This window comes from Perca fluviatilis, chromosome 3 (genome assembly GCF_010015445.1).
Source record: "Perca fluviatilis chromosome 3, GENO_Pfluv_1.0, whole genome shotgun sequence".
In the NCBI taxonomy this organism is placed as follows: domain Eukaryota; kingdom Metazoa; phylum Chordata; class Actinopteri; order Perciformes; family Percidae; genus Perca; species Perca fluviatilis.
Genome location: NC_053114.1, coordinates 15,464,519 through 15,487,844, shown reverse-complemented (window position 1 = coordinate 15,487,844; position 23,326 = coordinate 15,464,519). Strand labels below are relative to the sequence as shown.

The following is a 23,326-nucleotide window of genomic DNA, read 5'->3' as shown; positions in this document are numbered from 1 at the left end:
TAAATTGTTGATTTACACAATGGGATTGCCTTCATGTTGACCCACTGCAGCCAGTTGTAAATAAAGACTAGCATAAATACAAATATAACAAGTATTGGAAAATGTGTTTTATACAGAACATGGCATACGGTGTAAACTTTCTTGTAGGCCATTAACAATTCTGAGTTACAATACATCTTAAATATTCACAGTAGGGCTAGTGTATGTTTATATCTGATCCTGGCATACAGCTTGTGTCTGCAGATGAAAACTGCAGAGAAAAGGAAATGTTGTAGCATCCCCGTCTTTCCACTCTGTATTGATTTCATGTCAATTCAAATATTCTGTGTGAAAGTGATGTTAACTGACCCGTTTTTTTCCATAAAGGGCAAATAGCCATTCCTTGAGAGAATTATTTGCTTCTTCTCAACAGTCCATTCAGGTTTTAACCCTCTACATTTAAATGATCAGTTCTCCATTAGACCCTTTAGGGCTGCAATTGTCATTTTCAATTAATCTGCTGGTTTTTCTGATTGTTTAGAAAATGTCAAAATAGTGAAAATGTCCATTAGTTTCTCAGCTCAGGGTGGAGTCTTAAAGTGTCTTGTTTTGTCAGTTTAAAACAAATATATCCAGTCTACAATGATATAAACCGAAAAGCAGCATATTCTCACATTTGAGAAACAAAAATGTTGACAGTTTCACTTGTTAACTTTATCAAAATTGGTTAATTTCCTGTCTGTCAGTTGATGGTTTGTGCACTCAGTTTAAGGTTACTTTTGAAATGCAATAGATTACAGGTTATAGATTACTAGCTCCCTGGTAAAAATGTTCAACATAATGTTATAACATTTGAATACATGTTCTAAACTGGGCAATAAAGCTGAAGTCTTAAAAACCTAAATTTGAGCATATACTGCTAAATGAATGGAGCCAGTCAGAACGTAGAGACCGCTCCTTGTAATCCTACTTTTGATGACGTTTCACTCAAAATTTGTCCCAAACTGCTTTGCTGACCCATGTTCACTGGAAATATGCTAATCTTGATTTTGTATATACACCCCAACTTAATTGGCACAATATGGACAAATATTTATGATTAACCACCAGCACTACAATTAGGCAGCTGGTCATACAGAGAACAGTCACTTACGAGTCCCTCCAGGAGCCGTCATGGTTGGTTGAGCAGAGCATCTTATGAGCTTGTAAGGACTGAGTGTGGAGGTCAGCATGATTCAAAGTGACACTAATGCAATGGTGCATTACAAATGAAAAGTTGGCATGAATTATTGACGCCAACATCTGATGTCCACAGAGTTCAATTCTTGGGAGTTCATACAGTGTGAGAGAGTTGGTTACCTACGATTGGCTGCTGACTAACCGCAGTGACAAACGACAGATGCCGAGAAGGAAATGCATTCACTTCTTTTATTATTCATAAGATGGGAATATTTTTTACAACTTATGCACAGCAGATACAAAGACAAACATGTTTCTAAACCACAAACTAAATTCCTCCATCACTCTAATCCCATTTCAAAATGGCCCCCCAGAAAGATCCACCTTTTAAGTTTGTAGTCCAGTTTCACATTCTGAAAGATCGTTTTACAGCAATCTCATTTTAGCAGAATGGCACAAGCCACATTCAGAACACTTCCATTTTTTGACAGATACCCATTTCCCCCTAAACAAATTGCACTTTTTTCTTCTTTAAAACTACGTCAACAGGATTATAGGATCAAAAAGTAACACCAAAAAGATGACTAAACATCCAACTTATACACAGGTTCATTATTTTAGTTGCACAAAAATGCATAAATATACATTACGCAAAAAAGTACAAAATTAGTACTTTCCTTTGCTCAAATAATGACAGACATTGATATGATCATAAGGGCTGGGGTTGTCATAGAACGTAGGGATGCATTCACAAGGTCCATGCGAGATTAGCCATTTACACAACAGCCTAACTTTCACAGAGGTAAGACCAAGGTTCTACTGGAAAACAAAACATTTCGCTGTCTAGGCCAAAAGGCAAAGAGGCAACACAAACACTAAGAAAATTAGGATACACAGAACTCTGCGTTCTAAATTCATGCCAAAAAGACTAACATGCAAGGACTCTTAATGCCTCTAAACCTCCCAGGAGCTGCGGTAAACCATGGAAGGACTAGCTTAACAGTAACTTCAATGCGTCAATTTTCCTCAGCAATTATGATCCATGGAGTTTTGACTGGGCTAAGATGGTACCACAATAGTTGCCGAGGATAAGCTCAGATTGTCGACAGCAAGATGGTTTCAACTCAGACTCCCAGAGACATCGAGAGGAGATATAAATACGGTTTGTTTATAATAATGCACATTTGTCCATTAAATAAACCTGATTAAATTAATGAAGAGCTTGGCAAACCTCACTTGAGCTGGACAAAAGGTGTGTTTTCCAGAGGCCTAGAGAAAACAGGGAAAACAAGAGTTAGTGTAAACAAGCCAATAAAGCACTCACTAAAATAAAGAGAAAAAGAACTGGTCTTTTTCTATAGTCTTCTTACTGTCAAAATAATCAATGAAAAGAATCAAAAACAATGTGTTGCCTAACAGCTCTCAGCCCAAAGCCAATTTGTTCCTAATAAAGATATAAATAATTAAAGCCACAAATGTAAATCCATTAAGAAATTTCCTAAAACAGCTGGGCAGTATAGTTTTTAACAAACATTACTCAAAGAAAAGTAAATTAGTTTTTTTGGTGACTTTTCAGCTGCAGATTAATTTCACAATTTGGTGTGCTTGCAAGCGTTTCGTGGTAACAAGATGGTGAATGTTGACAACTACAGCGCCTCGTTCATGTTCTAATGAAGGAACATGCCACCCAGTGAAACACTGCAACACAAGATGTGTTTAATAGTTTCCCAACAACAACAACGGAAAACAGTCTGGGGATTTTTCCTTGTTAAATCTCATGAAAATACAAAAAAACAACAATGAATTGATCCTACCAACTGTATATCACACCTCACAGCTTATTCCTCTTCCATTGTCAAAAAACAATTCCATATTAAGCCACACCGTTTCATTGGATGACATGTTCATTTATTACAATGAACATAGGCACTGTAATTTACTGTGCGTCAATTCAAATGTGTATTAATCTGCAGCTGTAAATAGTCCAACAACAAGCAATTTACTCCTGCTTGAGTTAATGTTTGATTTAAAAAAAAATCTTTAGGAAAGCATTTAGCATAAAAAATTAACTGTATTCATGACCCATTTTCAAAGATTTGTCAACAAGTGGGCTTGGGGCTGAGTGCCATAGACCGGTTGGATGGTTTGTTTTAAGGTTTTAAACTTTCCATGGGATTTATTAACAAACTCATCTGTTAACACTAAATCAATTAAGTTTTAAGCCATTTTCATTCTGCAGTTTTCAGTCAAACATGGTGTTAGTCTCATTATGCAGGTTTTAGTTTGCATGGTATCAGGGATAGCAGATAGAAGATTGTGGATAGGGGTTTGCAAATCTTTAAAAAAGGGAAAAAAAACCAAAACAAAAAAAAAAACACTGTTGTACCAAAGGTTACTCACTAAATATCTAACAAAACTGCCGGGACTTCCATCCAGGCTGGGAAGTCTCAGAGGGAGTAGGGTACCAGCGCATCTGAAGAAACACAAAAATAGTCATGTACAGTAGACCAACACCAGGCTCCAGTGCTTCAATCCTGCCAATCAATTAACACTTAGACATTTACTTTTGACAAGCAGGTTTAGAAGGACTGTCCCTTTAAGACCTAGTCACTGAAGCCATGGGAATGTGGGTCACGTAGTTGCTCATTGAGGACAATAGTCCTTGAGTAATTAACAGGCATGGAAAGGTGGAAAGTTGAACCTCTCCGCGCGTTAAACATTTCCACAGGGTAAGAGCTGGTACCTTTCCATACCTGTGACTTAAACCTGTAGCAGAATACATGCACGCACGCACACAATATACTCAGGAGGTTATCAACAAACACTTGATGTTACACTTCTGTCGTACATTCAAAACTAACAAGGCCAAGAGTCAGTGGGAAGAGAACTCTGGGCATTTAAGGGATCTTTCATCAGATTGTAATTAAAAAGGCTCCCCCCTCCCCCCCACACTTTGTGTGGCTACACAATCATCTTATGTTCCAACAGGAACGTGGACAGTAAGTTGGCACCTCCAGAGAAGGGCATCAGGTCTGACAATTCTTTCAAGCAAATACCTCACATTCCTCTTCCTCTTATGCCCGACAGAATGGTCTATGTAATAGCTATCTACTTTGCAGTGTAGCACTCCCCTGTGCCCTTACATTGCAGGAGGAAGCTCGATCACAATGACAATTTAAAATGACCCAACAAGGGAAATACTTTCCATTGCTATTGTTACTGAAAGGCCTGCCCACTGCAATGTAGTGAGCTACACAATTGCTGTAGCATTTAGACCGCAATTAGTTGCAATGTAAACACTTTGCACACCCATTTGTCCCCCATTTTGTCAATTCCAATTTTCAGCAAGACATGAACTTTTATTACGTTTAAAATGAATATTTTCAAACCAGATCCAAACATTAAATACATGTTTTAAATTGATTTACTGTCTAAATGCAAACAGTTGTAGTTGGGATCAAACCTCATCTTAAGGCTCAAAGTTGTTTTTTCAAATTATTAATCTTTGGGTCCACACTGTCCAAAACATGGGTGTTTTATGGAGAGCAATTTTTATCCTCCAACACACAGATGGGACAGTAATGCACTGAGCTTAATAAAAAAAAAAAAAAAAAAAACACAATTTATATCTCTGTGCAAGAGACTAATTCACAAAAAAAGGAAGCCATAGGCCAAAATCAGCCAGATGACAACCACGAAAATAGATTTAGGGTAAGTGTGTGGTATTGTGAGGCTACACTACAGAATACACACGTCATTTCAAAATGACATTACAACTATGCAATTATAACTGCACAAGTTGTGCAGTGACTTGCAGACTTGACATCTGGGTTGGCTTCAGCAAACAAGTCTTTGTGCCGTTATTGTAATACCTGAGGACCACTGGGATGGTTTCAAGAATCAACCCCTACTTTAAAAGTGCACCATGTTGCACTACCAATTGCAGTGGTGCATCCTTAATCATCTAATTTTAAGTTTACGTTTTAGAATTAGGAATGCACCTGGTTGGAGGCATTCATTCTGCATCTCTACAAAAAAGGTTCCTTGTATTATGCTGAGTGTGTACTAAACAATACTCAGGGAAATAGGAGAAACACACACCGGTTGGTCCCTCACCTGGGCGTGGAGGGCTGCAGCAGCGGCAGCAGCCGCCGGGTAAGTGAAGGCTGCGTGAGGGAGGCCTGGGGTCAGCTCCGTGGTGTACAGCGGGTAAGGAGTCCAGGCATCCGGCGATGCTGGGATCAGTGCTGCCCCTGTCAGATCATCTGGGGAAGCACAGGGCGGGAGGAAACAAAGCTGACTGACCTACCCTTGAACATACAGACTTATCATGTAAGCTACCCGTACAGAGGCTAAATAAGAAAATGGGTCATCAAAACATGCTGCAAAAAAGGGGTTTTGTTTTGTCGTCATGATGTGGCTTTTAGGTTTATTGCTGACGAATCTTACTGTAGTAATTGCTTGAATGGTCACTAAAATATAAAAGAACTTTCACAACCCTAAAAAAGGTGCAGTCAGACCTGATTTCACTCCCCATTCATTTCTATGTGGAATGGGCCTGAACACAGTCGCTTCTAGTTGAGAATTGACCGCCTTTTTCCCTTCCCACAGTTCAAATCGGACTGGACTTGCATAATTGCGAGGCTTTCCAAATATCTAGTCGGTTTGAGAACAGGTGGAGCTGATCGGAATATATTAGTTATATTCTTGTTTTATAACTGCACGGTGAAATAAGCGGCAGAAAAAAAAAAAAAATTAGATGCCGTTTGGCTGCAGTGAGTGCCGGTGCAAGGCCCTAGTATACTTTTATGAACTGCGATTTTCCCACATTTTGTTTACAACCCACGTGGTTTACTGTCCCCTCCTGCTTTTTGTCACAACACACGCACGAATAAATTCTGCCCATGAAATCTGGTCTGAATGCAGTTTAAAAACTGTTATCCATCACCTGTCAAACTACTGAATCAAGCAGGTGTTTTGAGAAAGAGAGACGAGACAACTTCTGACTAAACCCTGGGAGAGTGGAATTTCCTAGCTGTACAGAAGCAAAGCGGCTGTCTTAAAGAGTCGAGATGACATGCATGTGGAGGTGAGTTAGTCTTTAATTGGTTAGATACTGTTTTTAACCACTGCTCATTTGTCTTTAATACCACAATATCCTGAGACAGACTTATTTTTTATTTTTTTAAAGGGTTACAAGGGCAATTGAGTACTGGCATTGCCAAAGTGAGAGTGGATGAGAGAGCCTAGAGTGGTGCAGCCGTACAACTTACATGGGTCCCGTGCAATGAAGTGTGCTCCTAGAGCAGGGTGGATATTTGTGGGGTTCGGTGTGGCCATCAGCTTACTCTTTGCCATCTTCGTGTTGGCTTTAGCAAACTCTAAGCGCAGGGTCTGGGGACTTTCGGGGTCAAAACGGATACCCTGGGGGAGAGACGGAGGAGGGGGGGGACATAGTATCGTAAGGGTGGTGGGCTGAGTTTGAGGGGCTGTAAGCTCAGTCGTCTCACACACTGCCTCCTTTCCTAAAGCGGTGTTCAAATACTCGGGATGTATCCTTCAATCTTCCCTTGAGCTGAACACTGTTCTTAAATGTTCAGAACGAGGGCACGTCTTCAAAACAAAAAAAAAGGGCAGACTGAAGGATACACTCCTGAAATATTTCAACATGCTTGCATCTCTTTTTCCTCATGACAAAATCAAGAGCACATGCGGCTGAAGGAGGAGAGTCAGGAGGAGAGGGAGACGAGGAAAAGGGTCGATGGCGAGACTTTGTAGAATGCTTGTGTTCTTGTGCCCTAAGCGTTGTGCCCACATGCAGGTGAGTAGTATTTTGGTGTGTATGTGTGTGTCTGCTGGTGTGTCTAAGAGGTGATGCTCATGAGGAAGGCTAGGGTATGAGAGCAAAGTGTTAGATACTGCCAGATACGTGGGCTACTTGGTGACAAAAATAAGAGGTTACACTACTTAAGATGTGTCCAAATAACACTACACATGTGGCTACAGAACAAGTATTACAATAAGCAGTGATATGCAAAATTGGGAAAGCTATACCAGACTAAGAAGGGTTGTGTATCAAGGTCAAAATAAACTACCGTAAGGCTACGGGGATTCTGGCCTCTTTCCAAAAATGGCCCTGCCATTGAATTGTAGAAGACACAATGGGTAGACTTTGAGAGATTCTTATGGGGGAAACAAAAGTTTAAAGCTCCCAATCTTTTTTTAGGTTTAAGCAAAGGTTAGAACAAATTTAATAAATACAAAAGCAACATATTTAAAAAAAAAAAAAAAAAAAAAAAGGGGAAAATCCAAACAGCAAAAGACAAAGGAAATAAAAACAAGGCAATGCTTACATTTAGAGCATTTTTCGCAGCTTCAGCTCCAGTACGACTGTCAAAGGTTACAAACCCAACAGGCTGGAAGGCAAAAGGGAAGAAACACTGTGACAACCGACACTAACTGAGGACCATGTTAATATGAAAGAACCTGAATTTGTCAAATATTGATTATTAAATGTTATCTTATAATAAAAAAATAAATACAAAATGTGTCAAACAAATCAGCAAGAAAAGACAATACAAGTCTGTAAGTCCAAAGCTAAAGTTACAAAGAGACTGCCTGGACATTCGTTTAGTATTTTAGTACAGCATTAAAGCAGTTCTTTTTACGATGGAAGGCGTCTCACCTGTTTTGATGTTAACTTAATCAGTGACCCTTCATAACCCTGCAGGGAAGAAAGATAGCCAATTATCCACCCTGGAGTCACATGCAGGAAGTCAGGCGTGAACACTTCTTGCTATAAAGAGAAACCTGCTTGCATACACCTTCAGTTTGAGCTCGAGAGCAGGCCTTCACGGGTCCCTTCTGTGAAAGTGTTGTACTTCCACTTGTGGTGAAATAAAAAGGTGAAACGTGCACATTTTCAACAAAAGCACCACTTATTGATTTGACTACAGATAGCCTCAAAGCTAAAAAGAAAATGAAGACCCATGTTTATTTTAAAAAGGAGCAAGCACATATCAGATGTGCAAGGGTTCCTCTTACGCAGGAGATTAAGCAAAGAATGAGCATGACTTCCAAATAAAGTCACTGTTTTTAAACCAGGTTAAAAATAGCACAAGGGTTGGTTAAAGCAGGAGCAAATTCCTGAGAAATGAAGGGGATTTTTGCCTGACCAGAGTATTGATAGATGGGATCCCTTCTGATCCTGATTTACAGCCATGGAAATTTAAACTACTTTCACCAGCTGTCATAAATCCTTTGCAACAATCCAAACCAGATTTAGCTTGAGTAATTCACAGGAGGAAAACAAGTGGGAGAATACAGTCAATATTAAAAAGGTTGCTCTTTAAAAAAAAAAAAAAAAAAAAAAAAAAAAAAAGGATTTTAATGTGGATCAAAATGTAAACCTTCAATGAATCCAATTGAACCCTATTTGCACACATGTACTGCAGAAGCCAAAAGTAAAGTGTTACAATGACTTGAGGTAACAAAACATTTCAGTGGTTTCACAATATCTAAATGTTACGAGAGGAATAAAACCGTTCCCTACACGGTGGGCGAGCTGGGTCAGCGAGGGCTGGTTGGCCAATCGCGAGGTCTACTCATTTACACATTCCAGAAGAGCATCCATGTGCGAGGGATACCACTTCCAATTTAGTTAGTTAGGGCACGGGTGGGAGGGGTGTTTATGGAACTGGAGTCCAGTCAAAACCAGAGCAATGGACAAACAATGCTGTGGCCTCATTTCCATATATGCAAATCACTCATCAAAAGGAGGGATTGTTTGACTCAACTAAAAAGGAGCACTGATAAAAACGTTCTGCTGTGTGAGCTACAGGCAGGAATATTTTTATATATATATATATATATATATATATATATATATATATATATATATATATATATATATATATATATATATATAATTATTTTTTTAAAGAATAAATCGCACACTGGATTACAGTTGCTTCCTTAATACTTGAATGAATTGTTTAAACGGCTCGTTCTTGAGTGTGCAGATGATCCTTTTAGAAACTCTTTTCCAGCACCTGGCACACAATCAGCTTTAGGTGAGAAGTAGATTGCATTTATATACCCCAAATCACAGCGATTTATAATCTGTACAACATGCATCGCCCCCTTTCCTTAGAAAAACCTCATGTTGTAACTTACCTTAAAAGGTCTGAAGAGAAGGTAAAGTTCCCGTGGTTTGATATCAACTGGTAGGCCACTGACAAACAGTGTTCGTACCTGCAAACAAAAAGCAAACCTTTATTTGGCCAGCTGGAGGTGACACATTATTTGGAGTCCTCATTCCCTAGAAGGATCAGCATGAGCGATAATAACTGGGTGGCACAAATAGATCTACAAATGTTTGGCCATGGGCCAACACCTCTCATTCCTCCTTGCTAACCAACACACCTATGGATGGATATTTTGATGTATGAATTGATGCACAAAAGGACATGAATCAACGGTCCCACTGGCCAGGTGCAAAGTTGTTCTTCATGCTACAAGTGTTGCTGGAGATTCAACCCTTTAAGCCTCTGGTTCCCCAACCTTTTTTGGCCTGTGAACCCTTTAAACAAAAACCACATCTTCTTGCGACCCCTCATCAGTTTGTACACGTTGTGAGCACTTCCAACAAAAGTGATTATTCCCTCCAAGACTGTTACCTCTGCCAAGGAGGTTACATTTTCAGTTGGGTTTGTCTTGTCAGCAGGATTACAGGAAAAAACTACTGGCCTGATTTTCATGACACTTGGTGGAATGGTGTAGCATGGGCCATGGAAGAACCCATTAAATTCTGGAGGATCCGAATCACGGGGTAAATGTACAGAAAAAATGTTTTCACTTTCATTAACATTGCTGAGATAAGGGACGGCCATGGCAAAGGTCTGCACTCTCCGAGTGCCTTCTAGTTTTAAAGGGTAAGAGGCAAAATGATCTTAAACCTAAATTTGCACATATACATATACACACACACACACACTTTTGCCAGTTTTACTATTCTTTTAACCATCTTGTGACCCCTCATATTTATCAAGTGACCCATTGGCTGGACCTGAACCACCCGTAAAACCCTTTTAAAGCACCTGTCAAGACCAAAACAATCCCTTAATATTTGGCTCATTAACAAATGTGAACAATGGTCTATGAATGAAACCTGTGATCCTCCCAATGTGTTACGAGATGGTCTTAAATCGTGCCAGGGACCCCTGGATCCCGTTCAAGGACCCCTGGACTTGCCCTGACCAGACATTGAGAGCCGATGCGGTGTACAGTCCAGTGTGGGCCGCGGGAAATAAACAGTGCAGTGCGAGGCCCATTAGTTTCCAGCCAGTGGGGAGGCCCTCACTACTACAATGGGGCTGCCAGACGAACAGCACTGGACAACAGTGCACAGCGTGGTACCATTTCCTTCCTCTGACCCGTGGCCCCAACCCTCCGGCATTTTTCAGGTGCCGCACAGCAGCAATTCTCAGCCCTTTTACAAGTCCGCACATAGAGCGACTGAAGGCCGGCTCAGCTGGACACAAACTCAAATGGAGAGGTTTTAATTTGTCCACCGGCTTCTCGTTGACTGAGTGCATGAACCTGAAATGCTCCATTATAGCTTTTAATAAAATCTTAAATGCATCAGTTACATACTCGGGTGATATATTTTAAGTAAAACTATTGTGACAAGACAATGCGACATGACTGACAAGCTTCTGTATCCTGATGATTCAACACCTCTCTAAACAGACGTTTTGGGGCTTCTAAATACATTTCTCATCAGTTTGTTTAATCTTTGCTCTCAATTCCAAGGGGGGTAAGCATACAAAAGGAAATCAGGCTAGGAAAAGTCAAATGGCCACACATGGCTTTGTTGTAAGATAATGGGAACAAAAGGAGGGCCAACAAAAGGCCCAGCGCTCCCCTCAGTGCGCCTCCATAAGAAGTCATTAAAGAGGAAATATAGCTGGCCACACAGAACTGAAGAGTCCCAGCTGGAAAAAGTCAACATGGATCATTTGGGCAGTCAAGGTTTCAATCAAGGTTTATTTGAAAATTATTCTGATTTAAAAATGATATATTAAGAGTTCCAAATTGCAGATAAGGATGTCATATTAACAGTTGACATTTATTTTAGGTTTCAGTTTTATGGTGACTAGGAACCTCTTTAAAAATACCGAGATGTTTAACCTGCAGCGTTTGTGTGACGCATCTGATTTTGTTTGTCACCTGAAGGCAAACAAAATGTCACCGCAACACACTGGGTGCTGAGGAAGAGAGAACAAGTAAATTGATATTTGGAAAATTAGGAGAATCCATTTAATTGTATGACTTTCCAATCCAGACAAGCTTGCTGAGTGTACTCATTTAAAGCCCGTTTTCAATATAAAACCTTTTTTTTGTATTAAATAGAGACCTACAGTTTTTTTTTCCAACCCACATTTAAAGATGGGCTAACCGAAAGCCTCATGACCCTTTTTTGTAGTAGGTCACAAAGAAACATGAAGTAGGATTAATACACAACTTTGTCTTCTATAAAATAGTCTATTTAAACACTACATGGTCAGCTTAGAGCTTAATAGGCTAATGTACGTGTTTTGTGTGCAGTAATTAGGATTCAACAGCTGGTGATAGGCTACACATTTTAATCGGTTAAAAAAAAAAAAAAAACTACGTCCTTGCTTGTAAATTTAAGGAATAAAGAAACGCATTTTTAAATCAAATTTTGGATTATATTCCTAAACTGCGCCAGCTTTCACTGGACGTGTTTTGCCCCTTTAAAATTGCGCCTTCCTTACTTTTAAACTGCTCCAGGAGACCGAAAAGCCACTATAAACTGAACTAAAGGAATTTCAGCCAACACACAACTTGCAAGAAGGTCTGTAGACCCCCCATTTGTGGCCGGAAACACTTTTTTTTCGGCTGTCATTGAACATGAACACCCGGGTCAAAGTCCGGAGCAGCAGAGAAATAAAAAATAACTTTTGCTGAACTCACCTCCTCTTCGATGGAAACGTTGTTATTCGGCTCCGCGTCAGCTTTCAGGCTCATGTTGGCGGTCGCTTCTGCGGCTGCTGCACAAAATATCAAGTTTTTCTTCGCCGTGTGATATTTCCCCCAAGTGCGTCTGAAGCTGCAGTGAAAGTCTTGGTGGCGCTTGAACTTGAGAGAAGATGTGCCGAGGTGAGGTCGTGCAGACGAGGACGGCGGCGTATCCGAAGATATCTTAGTAGAAGAAGTGTTGCGAGAGAGAATCATTCATTAAAAAGGGAGGGGAAAAAATATGAAAGAAAAAGAAATGCAAGACACGCGCCAAACTAAAGGTGAGAAGGTGGATTTGTGCTCCGTGTGTGGTGGTGAAAGACGGGGGGAAAGAAGTGCGCGTAAAAAACAGAAAGCCTCTGCGCTCACATCAATGCCCTCAGCTGTGGGATTGTGCGGAGGAAGAACAAGTAAACTTTTCTCATTGGAGCGCGTCTCTCTCGCTCTCTCTCTCTCTCTCTCCTGTCCGTGAGTATGCACCCCCCTCTCGCTCATCCTCCTCCTGCTTTTCAATTAGGTCATCAATTATGTTGGAGTCCGCTGTGAGCCGTAATCAAGCTGCTGATCCGCCTCAGCTGTTGCAGGAAGACCCGGCCCCTCCGCCGCTGCATCACCGTTACTATGGGACCCGGAGAGCCAATGGTAATTTCCCCAAAACCTCTGCAACGTAGGCTATATTAGCCAATATAAAAACATTTAAAACAAAAATAGTATTATTCATTTATGGTTCATTTATTTTTGTATGTCTGTATCTGACCTCTGACTTCCTTCACCTCCCAACAAATAAAAATGGGGAAACAATCAAAAAGAAAGTGTCTTACCACAGAATTAAACTAGAAATAATGTATAATATTGGATCCTCTACTGTTTTGTGACACCATGGCTTCGTATTGACAACACGTTCAATTTATATTTATATATACATACTTTTCTTTTATCTTCTAGGCTCTATTCTGTGGAAAAAAAATGTATGAGCACACACGTAATAACCAAAAATATAAAGGCTATAGGCCTAGTTAAAGGGCAATTTAATGGTACACATTTCATTACAGACTGTGCTTTACATCAAAGCAACAAGGATTACTATTGATGAAAGGGTTATAATTAAATGTTGACATGCAGTTATGTCTGACAAATTTACATTATGGCTGAATCATTGTCATAATGTCAAAGTAAAATAAAACAGACATTGTATGTGTTAGTAGTTCAATACATTTGACAACTATTTGAATTAGTTTGAGAAGATCTACACATTGATAATCGACATGGATAAGCCTTGTTGACAGAGATATTACATCTTTATTTGTGCCATTACACAACTAAACCAATACATTCAAGAACAATAATAATGATAATGACAATGCCTGTGTGTGTGTGTGTGTGTTTTAATGATTTGGATCCAGACTGATGTAAGAGTGCCGTGGGTGGAGAAACGGCATGTGTTGTGTATCGAGGCTCGGCCCTGGACGTGAGCCCAGCATGCAGTGCGTTTCCTCACAACAAAACAGCTCTCAGAGGCCACAGAGTTTCCTGACTTTGTATAAGAACACAATCAGGCCCTGCGGGGCGAGGAGGGGGGGCGGCCGAGTGGACGGACGTAGTCTCGCTGTACTTCTTCACTGGTGTGATCTAAAAATAGTGGAGCTCTGCTGATTTTTCAGTGTGCTTCTCTACCTACTGAACCCAAGTGGTAAATATATACATAGCCTATATATGTGAGAGGAAACACAGTCAGATGTTAGCACAAAGCTTCGGAGACAGGTAGGATAAGAAAGTAGTGGGAAAATTGGTGTGACCAATAAGTGACCTGTAATTGTATTTCAATGCAGCAGTAACATGTAGCCTACATTATGACAAGGCACTGGTTACGTGTATAAACAGTTGAGCTGAAACGATAGTTGATTAAACGATAATCATTCAGAATCGGAATCCGAAAAAAAGGATTTATTGCCAAGTAAGTAACACTTACAAGGAATATGCCTTGGTGGTTGGTGCGTATACATAAACAAACATATTAAACATCTTTCAAGAAAGGTCATCTTTCAAGAAATAAAATGCCAAACATTCAGCTGGTTCTAGCTTCTCAAATGAACATATTTGCTTTTCTGTTTTAAATCATTATAAACTGAATATCTTTGGGATTTGGGGAAAATAAGACAGTTTTTACAACAACACAATTTTATCGAACAACCAGTTTAATCTATTAATGGAGAAAATGATCGGCTGAGTCATCAATAATTAAAATAATCATTAATTGCAGCCCTACGTTAATTCAAGGGAAAATAGCAACTCTTTGCTAAATAATTGAACACATTTTACAATGAAATACAATTCTGAATGATTTAATAAGACAAAATCTCCTTGAATGTGGGAAATTAATCACTAGATTTGAATAAAAAATGACAAAGGCCTCTTTTAGGAGCCAGTGTGCTGGTGCTCTGGTGGGTGACGATGATGATGTTTTAATCAGGTTGGATGATGATGGCTGGATATACTCCAGGTTTTATGTTGTTATTTACATTGTTTTATATGAGCGCATGTGTTGTTTTTTTTAGATTTGTTTTATATGATTTGTGTATGTTGTTGTGTTTTATGTTCAAGTAGACAGGCTGAGATGTGGCACCTATATATACCGCTTCAGTCAGCAGCTGTTTAGTTTTGAGAATGTTAAGGAATCAACATATATTACGCTCCGTTTGCCATTGTAGTAACACTCGCTGCCTATGAAATATTGACCGTGCCGCTGAGTGTTCATTCATTTATTCAGCACAAACACATGGTACAGTCTATACCATGAGGTTTTAATGCACAGGAGGTCACCATCTTTATGCACCTCGTCTACAGATTCAGTACATATTACATCAAACCTCATCCACTCTCACTCTCTCACAATTTACAAAAAAGAAGACAAATGTATGCACATGGTACGATCATAAAGCTGCATCCTTCTCAGTTTTGCAGGGGTGGCCAATAATTCAATATTATCTTTATTGTGACGATATGATCTTATCATCATATCTACATTTCTGTTCAAATGGATACTTCTTTGTGTACTGTATAACAGTGAAACATAGATCATTGCTTCAAATATCAGTTTGATTATTTAATAATTGTGTACATTTGCCATACATATATATATATATATATATATATAGTTATTAATTTTAGGATCATTTTGATAATTGAGACTATTTATTGAATCACCAAAACTGTTATTTAAAGCACATTCTTTTTCATTTTTTTTATGGCTTTGTTTCGTGTCATGTCCTCTCTCTCTCTCTCTCTCTCTCTCTCTCTCTCTCTCTCTCTCTCTCTCTCACTCCTTCGTCCCACAACTCTTTAATGCAGCTGTCCAAAAATGATTCCTAAAAAAATAATCACAGATTGGAAAACCTGGACCACTGGCAAACAATGGGTTAACAAGCAAGATATGAGTCACTGAAGCTCCGAACCTTTTATGCCCAAAGATGTCACTGCCATCTTCACTGCCAAAGATAGCTTTGTGTAGATGTACTGCGCAAACAATGTCTTATTTATATGTTTCTTCGGTTGGATTTAAAGGAATGCTTGACGTAGTTTGGACCTAAACTCACAGACCTCTTCCCTCTAAGTGTTGAGGCTTTACATAATTTAGGGCTGAGACTTTTATAGTTAAACTTATCAAGAGGTGTTTATTTTTTTAAACTACATAAATTGTTTCAGAACCTTGGGGGCCACAAATCCTCGCTGCTTCTCATTAATTGAAGAAGCGGGAGAAGACTGTCTTCTGGTTTTATATCACAACTAGTCCCACATGTCTCAAACTAAACAGTGTCAGTTCAAAAAGCTGTCATGTCCATAAAATTGCATGAGAAATATTCTTTTGCAGGCTCTCTTTCAATCGCCAAAAATATAACTTGTGACCCCTTGTCACAGGTTGAGTATGTCCATGATCTGAACCAAACAATGATTTTGTCCTTCTAAGATTGCTAGATTTGAATAATTTCAGAGGCACAAACAGGTGAAACTAATCTATCATTTCAAAATAAAATGAAGCAAATGCCAAATATGAGAAGAAAGTTTCAAAAAAATCAACATCATTTTGTGGAGCAGAATGTTCCTTTTTGTTTCCTTTTTTTTGTAATTAGCTCATAACCACTTAGATTGGTCTTGTGAGCCCTTGGAGATGTCCCAACTACCGCTACTACATATGTTGTAATGTATGATTTTTCTCTAAATGATCAGATAATACCTATTACTCTGCAAAAAGCAATGTCCTATCCAGTGATCTACTCCTTTAAGCCATCCTGCGTTGGTATCTTTTATACCTTTACATGCTTTTATAAATTCAACAAAATATAAATAAGTTCTTTCGACATTTTACCAGACAGAAGAAGAATGTATAACTAGGGCTGGGCGATTGGGAGAAAATCAGATATCACGATATTCTTGACCAAATACCTCGATATCGATATTGCTGCGATATTCTGTTCTTATGGTGCTTTAACAAAATATCTTCACACTTCGATTTCAGATAAATAATCAACAGTAATATGGACATAATGTTTAAGTGGGGAAAACAACTACAACAGTCTGGTAACACTTATGTCATATCACGTTATTATGATATCCAAAATCTAAGACTCTAGTCTCATATCACGATATCGATATAATATCGATATATTGCCCATGCCTTAAATGTAACCCCTTAAACGCTACTGTCTCGCTGGTGGGCTGCTGTTCAAAGCACAAAACTTTATATCAAATTCTAGTGCAGATCTCAGAATTTCCAAAGATATAAATATGTTAAACTAAATTTGGTGGGAAATGATGCATGATACATAATATAGAATATTTCCATTTGCTGAAAACAGTGCATAAAAACACAAAGTCTTGGGTTTCATTTAGAATTTAGAATAAGAGGATGTTAACAGCATTAAAGCTACTCAAGAGGATATTCAAGTGGAAAACTGGATGTTAAGGAGTTAATAGGATTCTGAGCATTACCAAAAAAACAATATGTTTCACCGAATTACCCCTCATTGTATCCACCAGATAATCCAAACAGTTCTGGAGCATTAAATCAGATTTCCCCCCTCTCTTTCTACCCTCAAACACCTGACAGAAACCGAGACTGCACAGCTCAGAGGCTCTGGATAAGCCCTCATGTTTTATTTGCGAAAAGCGGCCCCATTGTCCCATAAGTCACCTCGCACAGCACTCTTCTGCTTCACGCCACACTGAGCCTGTCCTACTGTGTTAGCATCACCCGCTGCTAAAGCACTTAGCTTGTGTTCTGCGTGTCCTCTGTGGTTCAGCCAAACATCCATTTGGAGGTCCTAGGAAACTTTGAAGCCTTTCCGCCCGCACAGTGAGCGAGGAAGGCGCTGGGTGCATTTGTGACGTTTCGTGAATACTTTGTCAAATAAATATCCCTCTTCACGAATACATTAAAGCTAATCATGGGCATGAATGTAGTTGCAGCCCAAACAGCATGATGGGTATGGAATTTGAGTCTAACCGAATAATATTTGTAAGAGCCTACTAACGAGTGATAGCACCAGTTATCCATGTGGTTGCCACGTTTTATTTGTTGCCCTTTTTTTTTTCTAACACTTGTCAGACATTGTCACACATGCTGCGAGAGCCAACAAGGACAGGAGGAGGGCGGAGAAGCTTCCACGTCTGCTGGAAATCAATCCACCCTTCAGATAAACGCATCAAACATACGCCTGTTTGTTTTCATTGGTAGATAGTATATTCAAATGCTAAGGTGATGTGATTTGTGTCACAGCAGTAACTGAATTTCCACTAAAGGGAGTTTAGTGGAATTGCAGAGTGGAGACAGTTGTTCCAGCAGACGACATTGATAACACTTTAATGCTTCGCTTTCATTTGATGTCACAGCTGCACTCTAAAGCAGTTTCCCAGCTGCCATTTTTCATCAGCTCTTTCTTGTAGACGAAGTTATTAGGAAGGAATTTTCACAGGAGGCGTATTTTTAATAGCTGATTGTGGAAGAAGTTGAAGAACAAGTTGTTTCATTAGCAGCTAGATGTGATTCTCAACAAGCAAATTCATTGCACCATTACTTTAAAGGGACAGTTCACCCCAAAATCAGAAAAACATATTTTAAACATATATTAAGGCCCTGACACACCAACCCGACAGCCGACCGTCAGGAGGAAAGGCAGTTGGACTGATCAGTTATTAGGTCAAAAAAGTGCCTCGGAACACACCGAAGCGACGCCAACTTGAGCGTACGTTCTGTGCGTGCGCGATACGTAATGCGTCTCCATAACAGCAGGTGGCGCTAATCTGTATTGTCACCTCCAAAAAATTCAAACCAGCAGCTGATTGGACAAACGCGTCACGTGGGTCTGGCTGCTCCCGGATTTTACAACCGAGCATAATGGCGACTCATTCAGAATACAATCTCGTATTTTACTAAAATAGTTCACTGAAACGTGTTTCTGAAAACATTTTAAGCGAGAAATAGGCCATGCAGTGGCTGAATCTGTCTTCATTTCTGATCGACAAAGGTCAGTTTAAAAGATTTTCGTCAGACTTTGAGAACCGTTCGTCACGCTAACATAAGTACACTGATTCGCTAGTCAAGGGCTAGAACTCCACCAATCAGATTGGTCATTGAGTCCGACTGCCCGCCATCCGACCCAGCAAGTCAGGTTGGCCAAAATGAAGGCCGACGGCCCCTCCAACGGACGAAGGCACGGAACACACCCAACAGACTCGAGTCACGGACCTCGCCAGACTGCCCGACAGCCAATTATCGGGTTGGTGTGTCAGCGCCTTGAGCTGTTGATTTATCAGTCTAGTTTGCATGGTGTGAGTTGCCCAGTGTTGGACAGATCTGTTGTAGAGTCTGCCTTCTCTCGAATATAATGAAACTAGATGTGGCACTCGGGCCGGACAAAAGGCTCATCCTTCTCGTCTGAGCTTTACCTGCGGCTAACCAATACTGCTCGCTGACTTAAGCTAGCTAATGTTATAGCTCAGCCGAGGAAGATGCCATGGATGTTTAATTCTCGCGCTGTCACGAGCATGAGCATCTAGTCCATGAGTATGCTTCCTTTTGCGCGGTGATACGGTTAGCGGGTGTAGTTCGGTAGAAAGAAAATAGTTCCACCATGAAACTGCTCAGAACCAGGTTAGTGAAGATTATCTTGAGTAACCAGGTCATAAATTCTAAAAAGAGACATTGCTGTGGAGTTTTTCAAATGTATTTTTGAGCCCTGCCAATGGTGAGTTCCCAGACCCAACATCTTGATGTGGGTCTGGCTTGTCAGGCTAAAGGCAGACCTCTCTACGACAGATATCTCCAACACTGGGCAACTCACACCAAAACAATCTAGATTTATAAATAACACTACAGCTAAGTGGACAAATTAATTTTTTATTTTGGGGTGAACTGTCCCTAAAATCTTATTAGTTAAACCTATGCATTGCCTGCTTTGACACGTCAAAATACCTGCTTTGAAAATAACAATCCAATAGAGTAACGGAAGAATGTAAACTTTACAAAACTCCCATGAACACAATGTTGTTCTCATTTTTAGCTTTAAATACCAAAGAAACTACAGTGATCTAATCCTTAATTATCTGAACTGGCATTCATAACCTCTGCACAGCAGCTGGAGCAAACTATTTCCTTTCTCAATCACCTCCTGGTCCAGATGTGCACCACTGACCACATCTATCAGCCCTCACTATGAGAAAAGACAATGAGGAATTGTTCACAGCTTTACTGCGGAGGCCTTTAGGTGAAGGTTTCTCACCGACGCTGGTGATGTAAACAATCCAATGCGTCGAAGCAGGCTGTGTTTGTGTTTTGCACGTCAGCGTTACTCATTTTGTAAGAAGAAGAAAAAAAAAGGTCTCGGCCACATCAGAACTTCAAGGCTACAACACAACAAAAATATATTCAGTCTGCCGTTCGCCGTCCTAACGTTTGTTGAACACAGTAACCCCAGTTCATTGCCTCCACCTCTCCTGGATCTCAGGACTGTTATGTTTTCTACAATGACAACAAAGTCAGTGCCTCCAGCAACTGTGTTTATTGTTTCGCACAAAGCATAAAACAAAACTATGGGCCCAAAAATGTTCCGAAAGATTTGCCAGATCAACTACTGTGAGATTGCGTGTTACATATTGTTCAGATATGAAAACAAATCTTGTTTTCTGGCCGTCTCGCTGTTTTTCTCACACACATCTTTTTGGGGGATCTTGAAAAAGCGACAGAGATGATTTTGTTCTCGATCTTATAACTGGTTGAAACACACTTAATATCAAAGTGTTTCCTATTACACTGAAACACTCCCACTCTGAGCATTCCTCACAAGAGGAAATGCTGCAGAAACAACCCACCGGGACCATTTAAATAGCCATTTTCTCATGAAGTGAAACTGGTAGATAAAAAAGAAACTCCACTGAGATTTATCTCAAAATGGGACAAAAATTTGGGGGAAATAAAGCCTGTCTGAATCACAATCCTAAAGCGCTATTCATGCGAAATAAAAATGTATTTGTTTAAAGATATTTGATGTGGCTATAACTAAATGAACACAACAAACCAACTGATTTCTTCACATTTCAGAGGTGGTGTGGTTTGAAACGCAAAAACAACTGTGAACTTGGTGAAAAATAAACACTTTCACAACATCCTCTCTCGGCAATAAGGTCTTCACTTCCTGTTTGTGTATGGAATATGGGACACAGAGGGTTATGCTATTTAAACCAAAGGGCAGCAGATTCCCAGCTAGCAGAGGCTAGTGGGATCTGAAAGTTTGCTGCCAGCTTCTCAAGGGGACGTGAAATGGGTGGGAAAAGGCAGGAAGCAAACAAGATAATGATGCAAACGAGGATGCAAAGGATAATTAAACAGGGATGGTTGAGGATGTGGGTCATGCAACTGTGAGGTAGAAGACACAGCATGATATCAGATCTTTACAACTTTAGATTAAGATGTTTGCACACATGCAGGCCACATCAAAAATAATATCATATTATACACATTACACACACACACACACACACAGGCCCAAAATACACACACTCAAACAGGACCTATACACATGCATTAAATGAGGAGACTTCTCCAGCTACCAGTCCACACTCCGTACTTGGTCTGTACAGAGACTTGAACCGGCGACCCTTCGGTACCCAGCTACTGCTGCAGTCGCCCCAGCAGTCAGGATGTGGTTAGCCTAGCTTGGCATAAAGACTGAATCAGAGGGAATCAGCTAACCTGGCTCTGTTCAGGCAAAATACAGTGCCTATAACACCTCTCATTAACTGTTGTGTCTTGCTTTTTGAATCCATCAACAAACAAAAGGGTAAAAATGGTTGGTTCTACATAAATAAATAAATAATTAAAAAAATTGGGGAGTTAAATAGTGCATCTATTTTGTTGCGATCAACAACCAGGCGCAGTTCCTGTGCACAGCTTTTTCGGCACACACTTAGAAAGAACAAGGTAATTTCACTTGCCTTTTTTAAGTTGGAACAACTTCACAAATTAAGTAAATACAACTAAACTTAACAAGTAGAAAGTAAAGTAGACATAACATTAGACTAATAGTTATATTTACTTATCTTTTTCCAAGGCAATCGGTTTCCTACATTGTTTTCAATAAGATCAACTTTTCAGATTTTACATTGAGGTTTCCAGGTTTGGTGCCATCACACTCTAATAGACAACAAAACCAAAATGTGTGCTCACTGGCTGTATCTGGCAGCACATAACTTCCCCTGCCAACACAAGTTGTCATTTCAGTTTCTAGAACAGATTAAACAATTGATGAACTATCCGTCTAACATGTTAGTGTATGTGCTTTAGAGGATATCTTATTATAGTGCATATTGTTTCACTTAGCTAAGCTAGCTGATTTGTCTGGTCCATAGTTAACACACAAACATAAGATCGGTATTAATCTTCTCATCTTATTCTCAGAAAGTATTTCCCCAAATTGTCAAATCTTTAAATACATAGACTAATCTAAAAAAAGTACTCGGCTGAGGCTGAGCAATCCATTTATCTTAGAAAGTGTTTCAAAGGCAAACATGGAGCAAGTGTAATTTCTTTTGTTTAAGAAATTGCAAATAGAAAACAGCAGCAACATTTTTCTCAAAAAGTGTCTCACAACCTCATCCTGTAATGTAATTCTAAACTATCCAGATCTGCACCAAAAAACTAAAACCACTTGTTTCTTGTCCTATTACCTAACTCTCTCTACAATCTGTAAACACGTGTTTTAGCTGTTTTGAGATGTTCGGATAAATGAAAAAAAAAAAATAAACATATGGGACCTTTAGTGGAGATAAGTGAACGAAGACAAATGATGTGAAAAGTAAACCTCAGTGCTGAACCTGCAGACAGAGGAAAGACATGTTTAACTCAACCTCTTTGTTGCTTCCTCAATCCAGGATTCCTGACCCTGTAAATAAAGTAGATGCACTTGATAAAACTGAAATCAAGACAAAATTGGAAAGAGGAAAAACTGGCCGATTTCTCTTTCTGGATGCTTTACTGTGAGCGCTCGATGTTATTGTGTTGCTGTAATACCTAAACCCATTATGAGGATAGTGTGTAGCAGCGTGTAGATATTCAACCATCGCATGGATTTTCAAAGACAGGAAGGCCTTTTGATAACAATCAGACCCAACAGTGCCTGTAACGCCCTCCGCCTGCAGGCACTTTCTGCGGCACCCAAACAGAGGAGACGATCTCCTGCAGCAAATTTAAACAATGTTTGGACACTTTTAGCTCAGCTGTGAGACGCGGTTATGTTCTGGTTTTGGGCAGCGTCTCTGGAATGTAAACTCCCCACTAACCCCCTCAAGAACACAGAAGACTTCATAACAACTAATGAAATACAGCGGAGAGCTCCATTTTCACATCATTACATCATCACATGCCTAATAAATCTAATTGAACTATACATGATTTAGACTCAACTAGAGCTGCAAAGATTAGTTTAGTTTTTATTTAATCGCCCACTATAATCGATTAATCGGTTTGAGTTCTTTTTTTATGGATGATCCCAGCTTTGTAATTGTGACTATTTTCTAGTTTCCTCTCTCCTTTATGACAGTAAACTGAATATCATTTTTAGACCAAAGAATTAAT

General features: G+C 39.6%; 1 protein-coding gene across 4 annotated transcripts; it reads right to left on the bottom strand.

Annotated features, from left to right (window-relative positions):
* Positions 1-1,393: 1,393 nt before the first annotated feature.
* LOC120556001 (RNA-binding protein, mRNA-processing factor 2a) lies at positions 1,394-12,698 on the bottom strand. Of its 4 annotated transcripts, none has more exons than XM_039795275.1 (9): positions 12,157-12,698; positions 9,334-9,411; positions 7,844-7,882; positions 7,512-7,574; positions 7,254-7,340; positions 6,432-6,582; positions 5,260-5,423; positions 3,559-3,631; positions 1,394-2,427 (listed from the first exon to the last, which is right to left on the bottom strand). In XM_039795275.1, the coding sequence occupies exons 1-8, from the start codon at positions 12,415-12,417 to the stop codon at positions 3,566-3,568; spliced, it is 909 nt and encodes a 302-aa protein (XP_039651209.1). In that variant the 5' UTR covers positions 12,418-12,698; the 3' UTR covers positions 1,394-2,427; positions 3,559-3,565. The 4 variants fall into 4 exon arrangements, with proteins under 4 accessions (XP_039651209.1, XP_039651210.1, XP_039651211.1 ...); XM_039795276.1 differs by having other exon boundaries at positions 5,275-5,423; positions 12,157-12,695; XM_039795277.1 differs by lacking the exon at positions 7,254-7,340 and having other exon boundaries at positions 12,157-12,688.
* Between the last annotated feature and the right edge of the window lie 10,628 nt (positions 12,699-23,326).

Bases quoted from the DNA above. Each gene is read 5' to 3' on its own strand.
- LOC120556001 (XM_039795275.1), bottom strand. From the start codon at position 12,417: ATGATTCTCTCTCGCAACACTTCTTCTACTAAGATATCTTCGGATACG. The intron at 6,583-7,253 runs GTAGTTTATTTT...TCTCTCCCCCAG, and splicing joins AGAATCCCCGTAGCCTTACG to GGTATCCGTTTTGACCCCGA. The intron at 3,632-5,259 runs GTGTGTGTTTCT...GTGTTTCTTCAG, and splicing joins CCCAGGTGAGGGACCAACCG to ATGCGCTGGTACCCTACTCC.